The sequence below is a fragment of the Blennius ocellaris genome (genome assembly GCF_963422515.1).
Source record: "Blennius ocellaris genome assembly, chromosome: 18".
Taxonomy (NCBI): domain Eukaryota; kingdom Metazoa; phylum Chordata; class Actinopteri; order Blenniiformes; family Blenniidae; genus Blennius; species Blennius ocellaris.
Window position 1 is genome coordinate 19,201,817 of NC_137667.1, and position 12,057 is coordinate 19,213,873.

At 45.0% G+C, this 12,057-nt stretch overlaps 1 protein-coding gene across 2 annotated transcripts in view; it reads right to left on the bottom strand.

Annotated features, from left to right (window-relative positions):
• cnih3 (cornichon family AMPA receptor auxiliary protein 3) overlaps positions 1 to 12,057 on the bottom strand; it is a gene marked incomplete at both ends in the record, with an annotated part of 76,941 nt that overhangs the window by 34,204 nt on the left and 30,680 nt on the right. For both annotated transcript variants that reach the window (XM_080514525.1, XM_080514526.1), the window contains one exon: positions 11,941 to 12,009. In XM_080514525.1, coding sequence (XP_080370651.1) covers positions 11,941 to 12,009 — 69 coding nt within the window. The remainder of the gene's footprint in view (positions 1 to 11,940; positions 12,010 to 12,057) is intronic.

Here is a 12,057-nt window from a genome sequence, read left to right on the forward strand (position 1 = left end):
CGGAAACTTTCATTTCAACAGTCTTGTAAAAAGCCGCTTGAGGTTCAGAGAATTACAGGACAATTTAAATAGCGACGCTCTTGTCTGGATGCTTGTTCCCGGGAATATAAAAGAAGCAACTCCAAGCCACAACATGACACAGGAGCCTGCTTCAGATTCACTCATTTATTCCCCACAACCGCTCTTGCCGCTGTTGCAGCCGTGTTACCTCAGACTTGTTTGTGAGAACTTCTGGTTTTATTATTTAGAATGCGGACATAAATTAATAATTTTCCAGGCAAAGCCTCTGTGGTAGTCTTTACTTTGTACTACTTTAAAATAGTAATCAAATATTTATGTTTACATTTCCACCAATGCATATTTTAGGAAATGATATATGGGCATTTCTTTGCTTCCCCCTTCAAATACCACTGAGCCAAAGCGTGTAGCAGAGGAAGTGAACAACTGACACGTCAAAGAACAATTTATTCATGCAGCCGCCTCTTCGTTATCTCCTGACACTTTGTTTTAACCTCCGCCAGTCGGGCTGGTTTCTGAAACACAATGTCCTGAAGCGTGTTTCTGACCTGACATGACGCCGCCACCATGTCTGAACACTGTGACTTCATCCAGTCATTTGACTCTCCTCCACCTCCATCTCTCCTCCCTCATCCAGTCATTTCACTCTCCTCCACCTCCATCTCTCCTCCTTCATCCAGTCATTTCAATCTCCTTCACCTCCATCTCTCCTCCTTCATCCAGTCACTTCAATCTCCTCCACCTCCATCTCTCCTCCTTCATCCAGTCATTTCAATCTCCTCCACCTCCATGTCTCCTCCTTCATCCAGTCACTTCAATCTCCTCCACCTCCATGTCTCCTCCCTCATCCAGTCATTTCACTCTCCTCCACCTCCATCTCTCCTCTTTCATCCAGTCATTTCAATCTCCACCACCTCCTTGTCTCCTCCCTCATCCAGTCATTTCACTCTCCTCCACCTCCATCTCTCCTCCTTCATCCAGTCATTTCAATCTCCTCCACCTCCATGTCTCCTCCTTCATCCAGTCACTTCAATCTCCTCCACCTCCATGTCTCCTCCCTCATCCAGTCATTTCACTCTCCTCCACCTCCATCTCTCCTCCTTCATCCAGTCATTTCAATCTCCACCACCTCCTTGTCTCCTCCCTCATCCAGTCATTTCAATCTCCTCCACCTCCATGTCTCCTCCTTCATCCAGTCACTTCAATCTCCTCCACCTCCACGTCTCCTCCTTCATCCAGTCATTTCAATCTCCTCCACCTCCATGTCTCCTCCTTCATCCCGTCATTTCACTCTCCTCCACCTCCATCTCTCCTCCTTCATCCAGTCATTTCACTCTCCTCCACCTCCATCTCTCCTCCTTCATCCAGTCACTTCAATCTCCTCCACCTCCACGTCTCCTCCTTCATCCAGTCATTTCAATCTCCTCCACCTCCATGTCTCCTCCTTCATCCAGTCACTTCAATCTCCTCCACCTCCATCTCTCCTCCCTCATCCAGTCATTTCACTCTCCTCCACCTCCATCTCTCCTCCTTCATCCAGTCATTTCAATCTCCACCACCTCCTTGTCTCCTCCCTCATCCAGTCATTTCAATCTCCTCCACCTCCATGTCTCCTCCTTCATCCAGTCACTTCAATCTCCTCCACCTCCACGTCTCCTCCTTCATCCAGTCATTTCAATCTCCTCCACCTCCATGTCTCCTCCTTCATCCAGTCACTTCAATCTCCTCCACCTCCATGTCTCCTCCTTCATCCAGTCATGTCAATCTCCTCCACCTCCATGTCTCCTCCCTCATCCAGTCATTTCACTCTCCTCCACCTCCATGTCTCCTCCCTCATCCAGTCATTTCAATCTCCTCCACCTCCATGTCTCCTCCTTCATCCAGTCACTTCAATCTCCTCCACCTCCATGTCTCCTCCTTCATCCAGTCATTTCAATCTCCTCCACCTCCATGTCTCCTCCCTCATCCAGTCATTTCACTCTCCTCCACCTCCATGTCTCCTCCTTCATCCAGTCATTTCAATCTCCTCCACCTCCATGTCTCCTCCTTCATCCAGTCATTTCAATCTCCTCCACCTCCATGTCTCCTCCTTCATCCAGTCATTTCAATGTGCTCCACCTCAATGTCTCCTCCTTCATCCAGTCATTTCACTCTCCTCCACCTCAATGTCTCCTCCTTCATCCAGTCATTTCACTCTCCTCCACCTCCATGTCTCCTTCTTCATCCAGTCACTTCACAACTCAAGATCTGACTGCTGGCTGGATATTTTACCCTCACAGCCAGACTCCTACTGGAAAGCATAGAGTGATGGGATGTAGTGGAGCAGGAGGAGCAGGAGGAGGAGGAGGAGGAGGAGGAGGTGGTGGATGAGGAGGAGGAAGAAGGGGAAGAGGAGGAGGAAGAAGAGTAGGGAAAGAAGGAGAGGAGGTGGAGGAGGAAGAAGAAGAGGAGGAGAGGAGGAATATGAAGAGGAGAAAAAGTAGAAGGAGGTGAAGAAGAAGAGGAGGAGGAGGAGGAAGAAGAAGAAGAAGAAAAAGAAAAGGAGGAAGATTAGATGGAGGAGAGGAGGAGGAGGAGGAGGACTACAGAGAGCACAGGAAAAAGAAAAGTCAGTTAATGTGTGTGTGTGTGTGTGTGTGTGTGTGTGTGTGTGTGTGTGTGTGTGTGTGTGTGTGTGTGTGTGTGTGTGTGTGTGTGTGTGTGTGTGTGTGTGTGTGTGTGTGTGTGTGTGTGTGTGTGTGTGTGTGCGTGCACGCTGATGGATATATGATTCATAAGCAGTGTTAAACTGATTGAACGCCGGCTCCACGTGGCTTCATCCAAAGAAAAGAGTTAATATTTGATGATTGGATGTTAAAAGCTTTGGTGAAATAGTAATTGTTGGAGTCAGCATTGTGCCGACTTGAGTGTTTTACAGCCTGATACACAATTTGGGAACACTCAGCCATGGAATTGTGACGTGATAAGTAGCAAGGATAAGTTGCCAACCCCAGAACCTGACCCTGCACTGGTTCTCCTGGACAGGAGGTGACCTGGCACGGCCCCTCCTCCTCCTCCTCCTCCTCCTCCTCCTCCTCCTCCTCCTCCTCCTCCGCCTCCTCCTCCTCCTCCTCCTCCTCCTCCTCCTCCGCCTCCTCCTCCTCTTCCTCCTCTTCACCAACTCCAGCATCCTCAGCCATGATGTGGGGGTGAAAGATGAAGAGCTCACCAGGAACTTCTAATCTGCTGAGTCGAGTGGAGGACCATTCCTCTCTTCACTTCAGCAAACTCCTTGTTGGCCAATATATTAAGGATGCATCCATACCGTTACAGCGTATAGTATTCGTACTTGTACAAGATGCCCAGTACAACCCGATGAGTACTATGTACCGTGGCGAGCTATGTCAGCGGTCTGAATAAACTAGATTCTGCCAAAATGTCTTGAGGAGGTGGCAGTTAACCCAACCCCAGCAACTTAGGTTCCGCAGGGGCGCTGTGACTCACCAAATACACCAGAAATGCAGAATAAGACACGGAGAAGTGTGCGTCCTTGATTCCTTTAGGAAGTCTCCTAACACCTTCCCTAACTCCTTTAGGAAGTCTCCTAACACCTTCCCCAACTCCTTTAGGAAGTCTCCTAATATCTTCCCTAGCTCCTTTAGGAAGTCTCCTCACTCCTTCCCTTAACTCCTTTAGGAAGCCTCATAACACCTTTCCTTAACTCCTTTAGGAAGCCTCCTAACACCTTTCCTTAACTCTTTTAGAAAGTGCCCTAACACCTTTCCTTAACTCCTTTAGGAAGTCTCCTAACACCTTTCCTAACTCCTTTAGGAAGCCTCCTCACTCCTTTCCTTAACTCCTTTAGAAAGTGTCCTAACACCTTTCCCTACTCCTTTAGAAAGTGTCCTAACACTTTTCCTTAACTCCTTTAGGAAGTCTCCAAACACCTTTCCTAACTCCTTTAGGAAGCCTCCTCAATCCTTTCCTTAACTCCTTTAGAAAGTGTCCTAACACCTTTCCCTAACTCCTTTAGAAAGTGTCCTAACACTTTTCCTTAACTCCTTTAGGAAGTCTCCAAACACCTTTCCTAACTCCTTTAGGAAGCCTCCTCAATCCTTTCCTTAACTCCTTTAGAAAGTGTCCTAACACCTTTCCCTAACTCCTTTAGAAAGTGTCCTAACACCTTTCCTTAACTCCTTTAGGAAGTCTCCTAACACCTTTCCCGAACTCCTTTAGGAAGTCTCCTAACACCTTTCCCTAACTCCTTTAGAAAGTGTCCTAACACCTTTCCTAACTCCTTTAGGAAGCCTCCTCACTCCTTTCCTTAACTCCTTTAGAAAGTGTCCTAACACCTTTCCTCACTCCTTTAGGAAGGCTCCTAACACCTTTCCTTAATTCCTTTAGGAAAGCATCCTAACACCTTCCCTTAACCCAGTTAAGTCATCCATGGGGTTAAGGAAAACAGATAGGAAAGGAGATAGGAGGGACTATTCAGATGTACACTGTGTCTGTGTTTAAATATGTGCCTGTCAGTTGTTTTAGTCCTTCCTGTTTTTATTTTGTAGTCACTCGTCTGGTCCACGTCTCCACACTGGTCCTTCTTACGTGTCTGATTAGTGGTCAACACGTGTCCCCTGGTCCCGGTGTGTTTAAACCTCCTTCCTTCAGGATTCTGTGCTTGATTGTCTCTGACATCCTGTGACTCGTGTGGACTTTATTCCCCGTAATCTCTCTCTTGTGTTTTTGAATTTGTGGACTCAGCGTCCGGTCTGACTATAACCTTGTGTTGTTCTGGACGCCTCTGCTCTGAGCTTGAGTTGAAATAATTTGAGAGTCTGCTTCTGGGTTCACCACGGTCCCTGACACCGTCGGCATACTGCAGGCGAATCAACGTAATGGAGCCCCTGATGCTTCAGTACAAAACCCGAATAATCCTGACCGATGCATGTTCACATAGCAACCTGGCATAACGGGAAATGTTACTGCTCCGGCAAAAATGGAGGAATAACAGGGAAGCCAGAAGTTAGACGCTCAGTTTAGCTGTGATCATTTGCATTTATCCCAAATAACTGCACATTTCAGTTTCCTTCATCTTGCTCCTCATTTCTGACTCTGATCACAGACTCCTGTGATGTAATCATCGCTCCTGGCAACAGCTTCATCCTGTCATCACACAGTGTGTGTTCCCGTCTGGAGTGTGTGAGCAAAGTTGCACAAGCAACAGATGAGCACTAAGTAGCACAATACACTGTGTGTGTGTTGCTGGAAGTGAAGACAAGCTGGTCCAGGACATGAAGTTAACTTCTTTCCAACATTTAAACTAGTTTTGTTTCAAAAACAAAAAGACATTTCCTGTCTTTTCCTTCAAATCGTACAATAAAGAAGAAACTGGGGTTTTTAAAGCAGATACCAAACATGCTATTTAACAGTTCAGCCTGAAAACATTTGATTTAAATCAAGAGTGAGTTTTCACATGCCATGTCTCTCGTGGGCGCTGTTGTTGGTTTATGTACTGAAACACACGCACACACACGCACACACACACACACACACACACACACACACACACACACACACCAGAGAACAATGAGCTCTAAACATTAACACTGGGAGAACATTGACATTCTAGTGGACAGACCACCAAGTTGAATGGTTTTTACAGTGCCTGTCAAAATAAAAGTACCAAGTTGGATTGTTATTACAGTGCCTCTCAAAATAAATGTACCAAGTTGGATTGTTATTACGATGTTCTGATTGGCTCTACTGAACATGTGCAGGACCAGGACCAGGACCAGGACCAGGACCAGGACCAGGACCAGGACCAGGACCAGCCTTTCAAGCCAGAGGCCAGAGCATTTTCAAAAAGTTCCACCTCGGGACCCATTTTCAAAATGTTGCATTATAATTGGCTCCGTTGTCGTGGAAACCCAAAACGCGATGAAGGATTTGGGTTTTCACTTGAAAACGTTGAAAAAACTGAGCCTCAGATTGTTTGTCTCTCTTCTCGTCCTCGATGCGTTCACTCCTTCAAAACACTGTGCTCTCCTCACAGCAGCGGGGGTGTGTGTGTGTGTGTGTGTGTGTGTGTGTGTGTGTGTGTGTGTGTGTGTGTGTGTGTGTGTCTGTGTGTGTGTGTGTGTGTGTGTGTGTGTGTGTGTGTGTGTGTGTGTGTGTGTGTGTGTGTGTGTGTGTGTGTGTGTGTGTGTGTGTGTGAGAGAGAGAGAGAGAGAAAGAACAGGCTGACAGAAAGTGTTAATTAGCTGGAGAGTTTCAGGAGAAAAACAGGGTGCTTCCTAACACTCTCTCCTATTTCCTTTCCTATCCACTTCTCCTTTACCCAGTGGAGGACATCACGGGGTTGAGGAAAAGTGTTAGGAGGCTTCCTAAAGGACTTAAGGAAAGGTGTTAGGAGGCTTTCTAAGGGAGTTAAGGAAAGGTGTTAGGAGGCTTTCTAAAGGAGTTAAGGAAAGGTGTTAGGAGGCTTCCTAAAGGAGTTGAGGAAAGATGTCAGGAGTTGGAGGGGCGAGTCTGAGTCTTCCCTCCGTGGACTTTAAAGGTTCGGGGAACTCATGGGAAACCGGCACAAAACTAAAACACAAAGCTGAAGTGGTTATGAAATCTGTAAAAGCAGCTCTCAGTTGAAGCGGGGGTTAAAAACTGGGCTTGAAATGGAAGTTGTACAATTCGGACGGCGGCCATGTTTTTCATGGTAGAAAGAGAATGGATGAAGGATAAAAGATAAAGGAGAAGCAAGAGGGAGGAGGAGAGGGAGGGGCTTTAGGAATCATGGGACAAGAAGGGGAAAGGGAAGAAGGATTGGGATGGAAACCTTTTGGAGCTGCTCCACTGCTGGACTCTTTGATAATCTCCACACTGCGTAATGAGATGCAAATATGACAAACTATGAAAGTGGTGCTCAGAAAGAGAACGTAGCATGAATGCACTGAGTTCAGAGTTGTGAAAAGACCCCTGGCAAGCTGAAGAATTCCTTCCATTTGCCTCGTTTCAACACGCCTCCCTCTGTTCCGTCTGCCGGGATGAAACCACTCTCCACCGTGTCCCCCCAACACGGAGGACGTGCGTCTCGCTTTCCATACAGTCCAGGCTTCCGAAAGCCAAAGTCACCTCCAGACGAGCTGCTGGCGCGGCTCCAGAGCGTCGGGCGTTATTAAGAGTCAGCGGCGTTGAGAAAAGCCCAGAAGACCCCGGGGAGCGCGATTAGCAGGGCTGCACTTTATCTTCACTGAGGGCGGCTGACCGACTCCTCCATCGTTCTTCAAAACATCCTCCAACTGCTGCTTCACACCTCTGACACACACTGTCCTGTTTTCTGGCTGTGGTAGGGCAAGAGGTTGTTTTTAAAAAAAACCATGGCAGCAGCGGAGTGAAGTTCAGACTGACGTACCTTGACTTCACTCTCATACTGTGTAAATACACATAATCCTTCACACGTGAAGGAGACAACCCAGCATTCCCTGCACCCGGATATATGAAGAATCTAAAGGTTTAACGATTGTCAGTTCTAGTGAACCGAGACTATACATCTTCTATACATAAAGAAGCTCCAGTGTCAGGTACTGACTCCATGTTTTACGACTAAACTATGGCGTTCTGTCATACAAACTGTGTCTCCTCGTCCAATAATAGTGGCCCGATCGCCAAGCCAGTAATAAGCCTCTCTGCTGCAATGCACCATGGGGGTTTGGGTTGGTGGCACTTAAATGCTGTTATTGTGGTTATATTGGTCTTGTAGTGACGTTGTGGTTTAGTCAAGGTAGTTGGTTGGTTCAGTTTACTGTAGTTTAGTTAGTCTAGGTAGTTGGTTGGTTGGTTTAGTTTACTGTAGTTTAGTTAGTCTAGGCAGTTGGTTGGTTCAGTTTACTGTAGTTTAGTGAGTGTAGGTAGTTGGTTGGTTCAGTTTACTGTAGTTTAGTTAGTATAGGTAGTTGGTTGGTTCAGTTTAGTGTAGTTTAGTTAGTATAGGTAGTTAATTGGTTCAGTTTAGTGTAGTTCCGTTAGTTTAGGTAGTTGGTTGGTTCAGTTTAGTGTAGTTTAGTTAGTCTAGGCAGTTGGTTGGTTCAGTTTACTGTAGTTTAGTGAGTGTAGGTAGTTGGTTGGTTCAGTTTACTGTAGTTTAGTTAGTATAGGTCATTGGTTGGTTCAGTTTAGTGTCGTTTAGTTAGTATCAGACATTGGTTGGTTCAGTTTACTGTAGTTTAGTTAGTATAGGTAGTTGGTTGGTTCAGTTTAGTGTAGTTTAGTTAGTATAGGTAGTTGGTTGGTTCAGTTTAGTGTAGTTCCGTTAGTTTAGGTAGTTGGTTGGTTCAGTTTAGTGTAGTTTAGTTAGTCTAGGCAGTTGGTTGGTTCAGTTTACTGTAGTTTAGTGAGTGTAGGTAGTTGGTTGGTTCAGTTTACTGTAGTTTAGTTAGTATAGGTCATTGGTTGGTTCAGTTTAGTGTCGTTTAGTTAGTATCAGACATTGGTTGGTTCAGTTTACTGTAGTTTAGTTAGTATAGGTAGTTGGTTGGTTCAGTTTAGTGTAGTTTAGTTAGTATAGGTAGTTGATTGGTTCAGTTTAGTGTAGTTCCGTTAGTTTAGGTAGTTGGTTGGTTCAGTTTAGTGTAGTTTAGTTAGTCTAGGCAGTTGGTTGGTTCAGTTTACTGTAGTTTAGTGAGTGTAGGTAGTTGGTTGGTTCAGTTTACTGTAGTTTAGTTAGTATAGGTCATTGGTTGGTTCAGTTTAGTGTCGTTTAGTTAGTATCAGACATTGGTTGGTTCAGTTTACTGTAGTTTAGTTAGTATAGGTAGTTGGTTGGTTCAGTTTAGTGTAGTTTAGTTAGTATAGGTAGTTGGTTGGTTCAGTTTAGTGTAGTTCCGTTAGTTTAGGTAGTTGGTTGGTTCAGTTTAGTGTAGTTTAGTTAGTCTAGGCAGTTGGTTGGTTCAGTTTACTGTAGTTTAGTGAGTGTAGGTAGTTGGTTGGTTCAGTTTACTGTAGTTTAGTTAGTATAGGTCATTGGTTGGTTCAGTTTAGTGTCGTTTAGTTAGTATCAGACATTGGTTGGTTCAGTTTACTGTAGTTTAGTTAGTATAGGTAGTTGGTTGGTTCAGTTTAGTGTAGTTTAGTTAGTATAGGTAGTTGGTTGGTTCAGTTTAGTGTAGTTCCGTTAGTTTAGGTAGTTGGTTGGTTCAGTTTAGTGTAGTTCCGTTAGTTTAGGTAGTTGGTTGGTTCAGTTTACTGTAGTTTAGTCATTCTAATACAAAAGCTGTGCTACTTCAAAAAGGAGAGCTAAGCGAATAAGCTTCGGTTTGGCTGGACCTTGACCCAAACCCAGAACCCAGAACCCGGACCTGGACCTGGACCCGGTCTGCAGTCCAGCATGTGGTGAGCCCTGATATAAATGCTCCCCCAGATGAAATGAGCTGCGGTGAGTCCTGTGGGACAGGAAGGGTCTCTCTTCAGGAGGGTTGTAGGCCGTTCTGAACGGACGCGAGCCAGTGGCCAACAGTCCAAGATGAGGAGTTCAATTCTCTGGTGACTCAGTCCACAACACGTCGGGAGTTTCCACACCACATCCCATAACGAGGCTTATCCAGTCATTGCATTTCAACATTGTTCAGAACATTACCATCAAACCTCAGCGGACTTGTCAGCAGCGTCGCGGAGCGAGAGCGAAGCGCCACAGAGCTTTTCATGACTCACACTAAATCACTGACCGACAGTAAGGTCCAGTTACCAAACACCCTGCTGTACCCAGACATGCTCTCTCTTCACCTCCTGTCCAGATCGTCAGGGGTTTGCACTACTGCACGTTGGATTACATCAAGTATCATGACGTCGGGAAAAGTGTATTAATCTTATAAAGAAAACTAACTTAGAACTGGGATGACGACTAATCTGCCTGATGGACTGGTGTCACGACTGTTTCTGTCTTTAAGGATATGGGACATCAGGCCTGTCAACCACTTCTTACCACTGCTTTTGGAAGTTTTATTTGATATCTTCCACCAGCAACTCATTCGAGCCGTGGTAGTTCATGTTGTGGGAGCTCCATGCTCAACAGCAGTAAACGCAGAAGCGAAACACTTGAAACCCTCCTCAGTCCTGCTCGCATGTGCTTTCAATGAAAACATCACCTACTGGCCTTGGCAAGTCATTTCAGCCTTCAGTGATGCAGGATACTGCTGTGTTTTATCCCTGAAATAAAGCCAGAGAGTGAACGTGTGAACCCGATGATTCAATTAAACCAGTTACAGGATGTTGTGATTTCACCACAACCAGTTGAACCAGTAAATAAAGCATATTAATATGCTGTAATTCTCACATTCTGTTTATGTCAACAGACTACCAATAAAACCTGAACTGTATTCACTTTATTATCTACAAATAATCAATTAATGAGGATTTCTTGACTTCTCTTTCTATTAGTGCGTGTGTGTGTGTGTGTGTGTGTGTGTGTGTGTGTGTGTGTGTGTGTGTGTGTGTGTGTGTGTGTGTGTGTGTGTGTGTGTGTGTGTGTGTGTGTGTGTGTGTGTGTGAGTGTTAGTGCATAAAGTCACCAGGAGGCCCAGAGGAGGCGGGGCTTAGTAGCAATCTCACCAATCACCGATCAACACCAGAGTGACTGACATGAAATTAAACCAATCGGATCATTTCAAGTCGAGAAATGAGGGACTTTTAAACCTCCAGAGCTGCTCAGTGATTGGCCGAAAGTCACTTCTGGTTTGTTCTGGTGTTTCTACCATATTTTAGCATGAAGACATTATGAAATCTGTCACTTCTCTTCTAATTCACCATTTAAAAGGAGAAATTTGGTTGAAAAGCTGCAAGTCAGATTCAACTTTCTCCATCGTAGTTCACAAACAGAAACATGTTCATAATTAATCAAATGTGTTCTGGTTTGTTAATGTTTATAAATGTTTAGATGTGATCATATTAGAGATTTCAAAAAACTATAATGTTTTACCACTAGGGGGCTCTCTATTCACTAAGTGTTTAAAAGAACTGTAGTTTTTGTAACTGGAGGCTGTTTCAATCTAAAAAAGCCCAGCTTGTTGTGATGTGGTTTATAAAGGCGTTGTATTTAAATGAAGGTAACATTGGCTGAAGTGGAATTATAATGAAGAGCCAACCTAAGAAATGTACCACCTGTAATGTACACACACTTCCTCTCCCAGAATCCTCTTCAAGACTCTTTCTTTGAGAAAGTCTGGAGTTTGTTTTGTCTCCCTGAATCGGTCAAATGTTGATATTCTGGCTGGAGCTGCCGCCACGCCATCTTTTGATATCCCAGAATCCCTTGGGGCAGGTTTCCCAAGATGGAAGTCAGGAAACATCAACAGTTTGATGGTTTGTCTGTAAACATCTGGACTTTGGTGTGAAGGATTTGATAAACTGCAGGTTGAAATTAGAGGAAATGAGAGGAGATGGTCTGGTTTTGCTTTATTCTCTGAGCAGAATCACTCTTTTATGGGATAAAGGAAAAAGATTCTCTGCTGGAGGAATTTTAAGTCACCAAATCTGAGGGAATGTCTTTTAAATGTATGTATTTGCTTCCAGATGGCTCAGATGAGTCCATGATTCATCACATTCATCCTCTTTCCCCAACGTCCAATGACGCTTTGGAAACCAGGAAGTTGTTCTTCTCTTACCCCAGCCTCACCGTCTGCTTCAGTGAGACTGGGGTAAAATTACAGCCACTCTGCTGCTCCACTACCTCTTGGAATTTCATATTGATTTCATTGTCTTCTGCATAAGAATTGACTCGATGGGATTTACCACCAGGCTCACTGTGGCTGTGTATTGACTGGGTATCACTCCAGCTCAAAACCTCGAAATACTTTAGTTGTATGTGAGCTGGTGTGAGAAACACCTCCTACGCTTGTATGGAGACAACATGTCATCACAAAACATCTTCCTCTGAGAGATAAACAAATCCAAACCTACCGCATGGAGAGGGTTGCCCTGATCGATCGGCACTTTGAAGTCGGCCTGGAGCTCATCGAAAGCTGTGATCTGAGAGAGAGAGAGAGGGGGGGGGGGGGGGGGTGTTGGTAAATATAA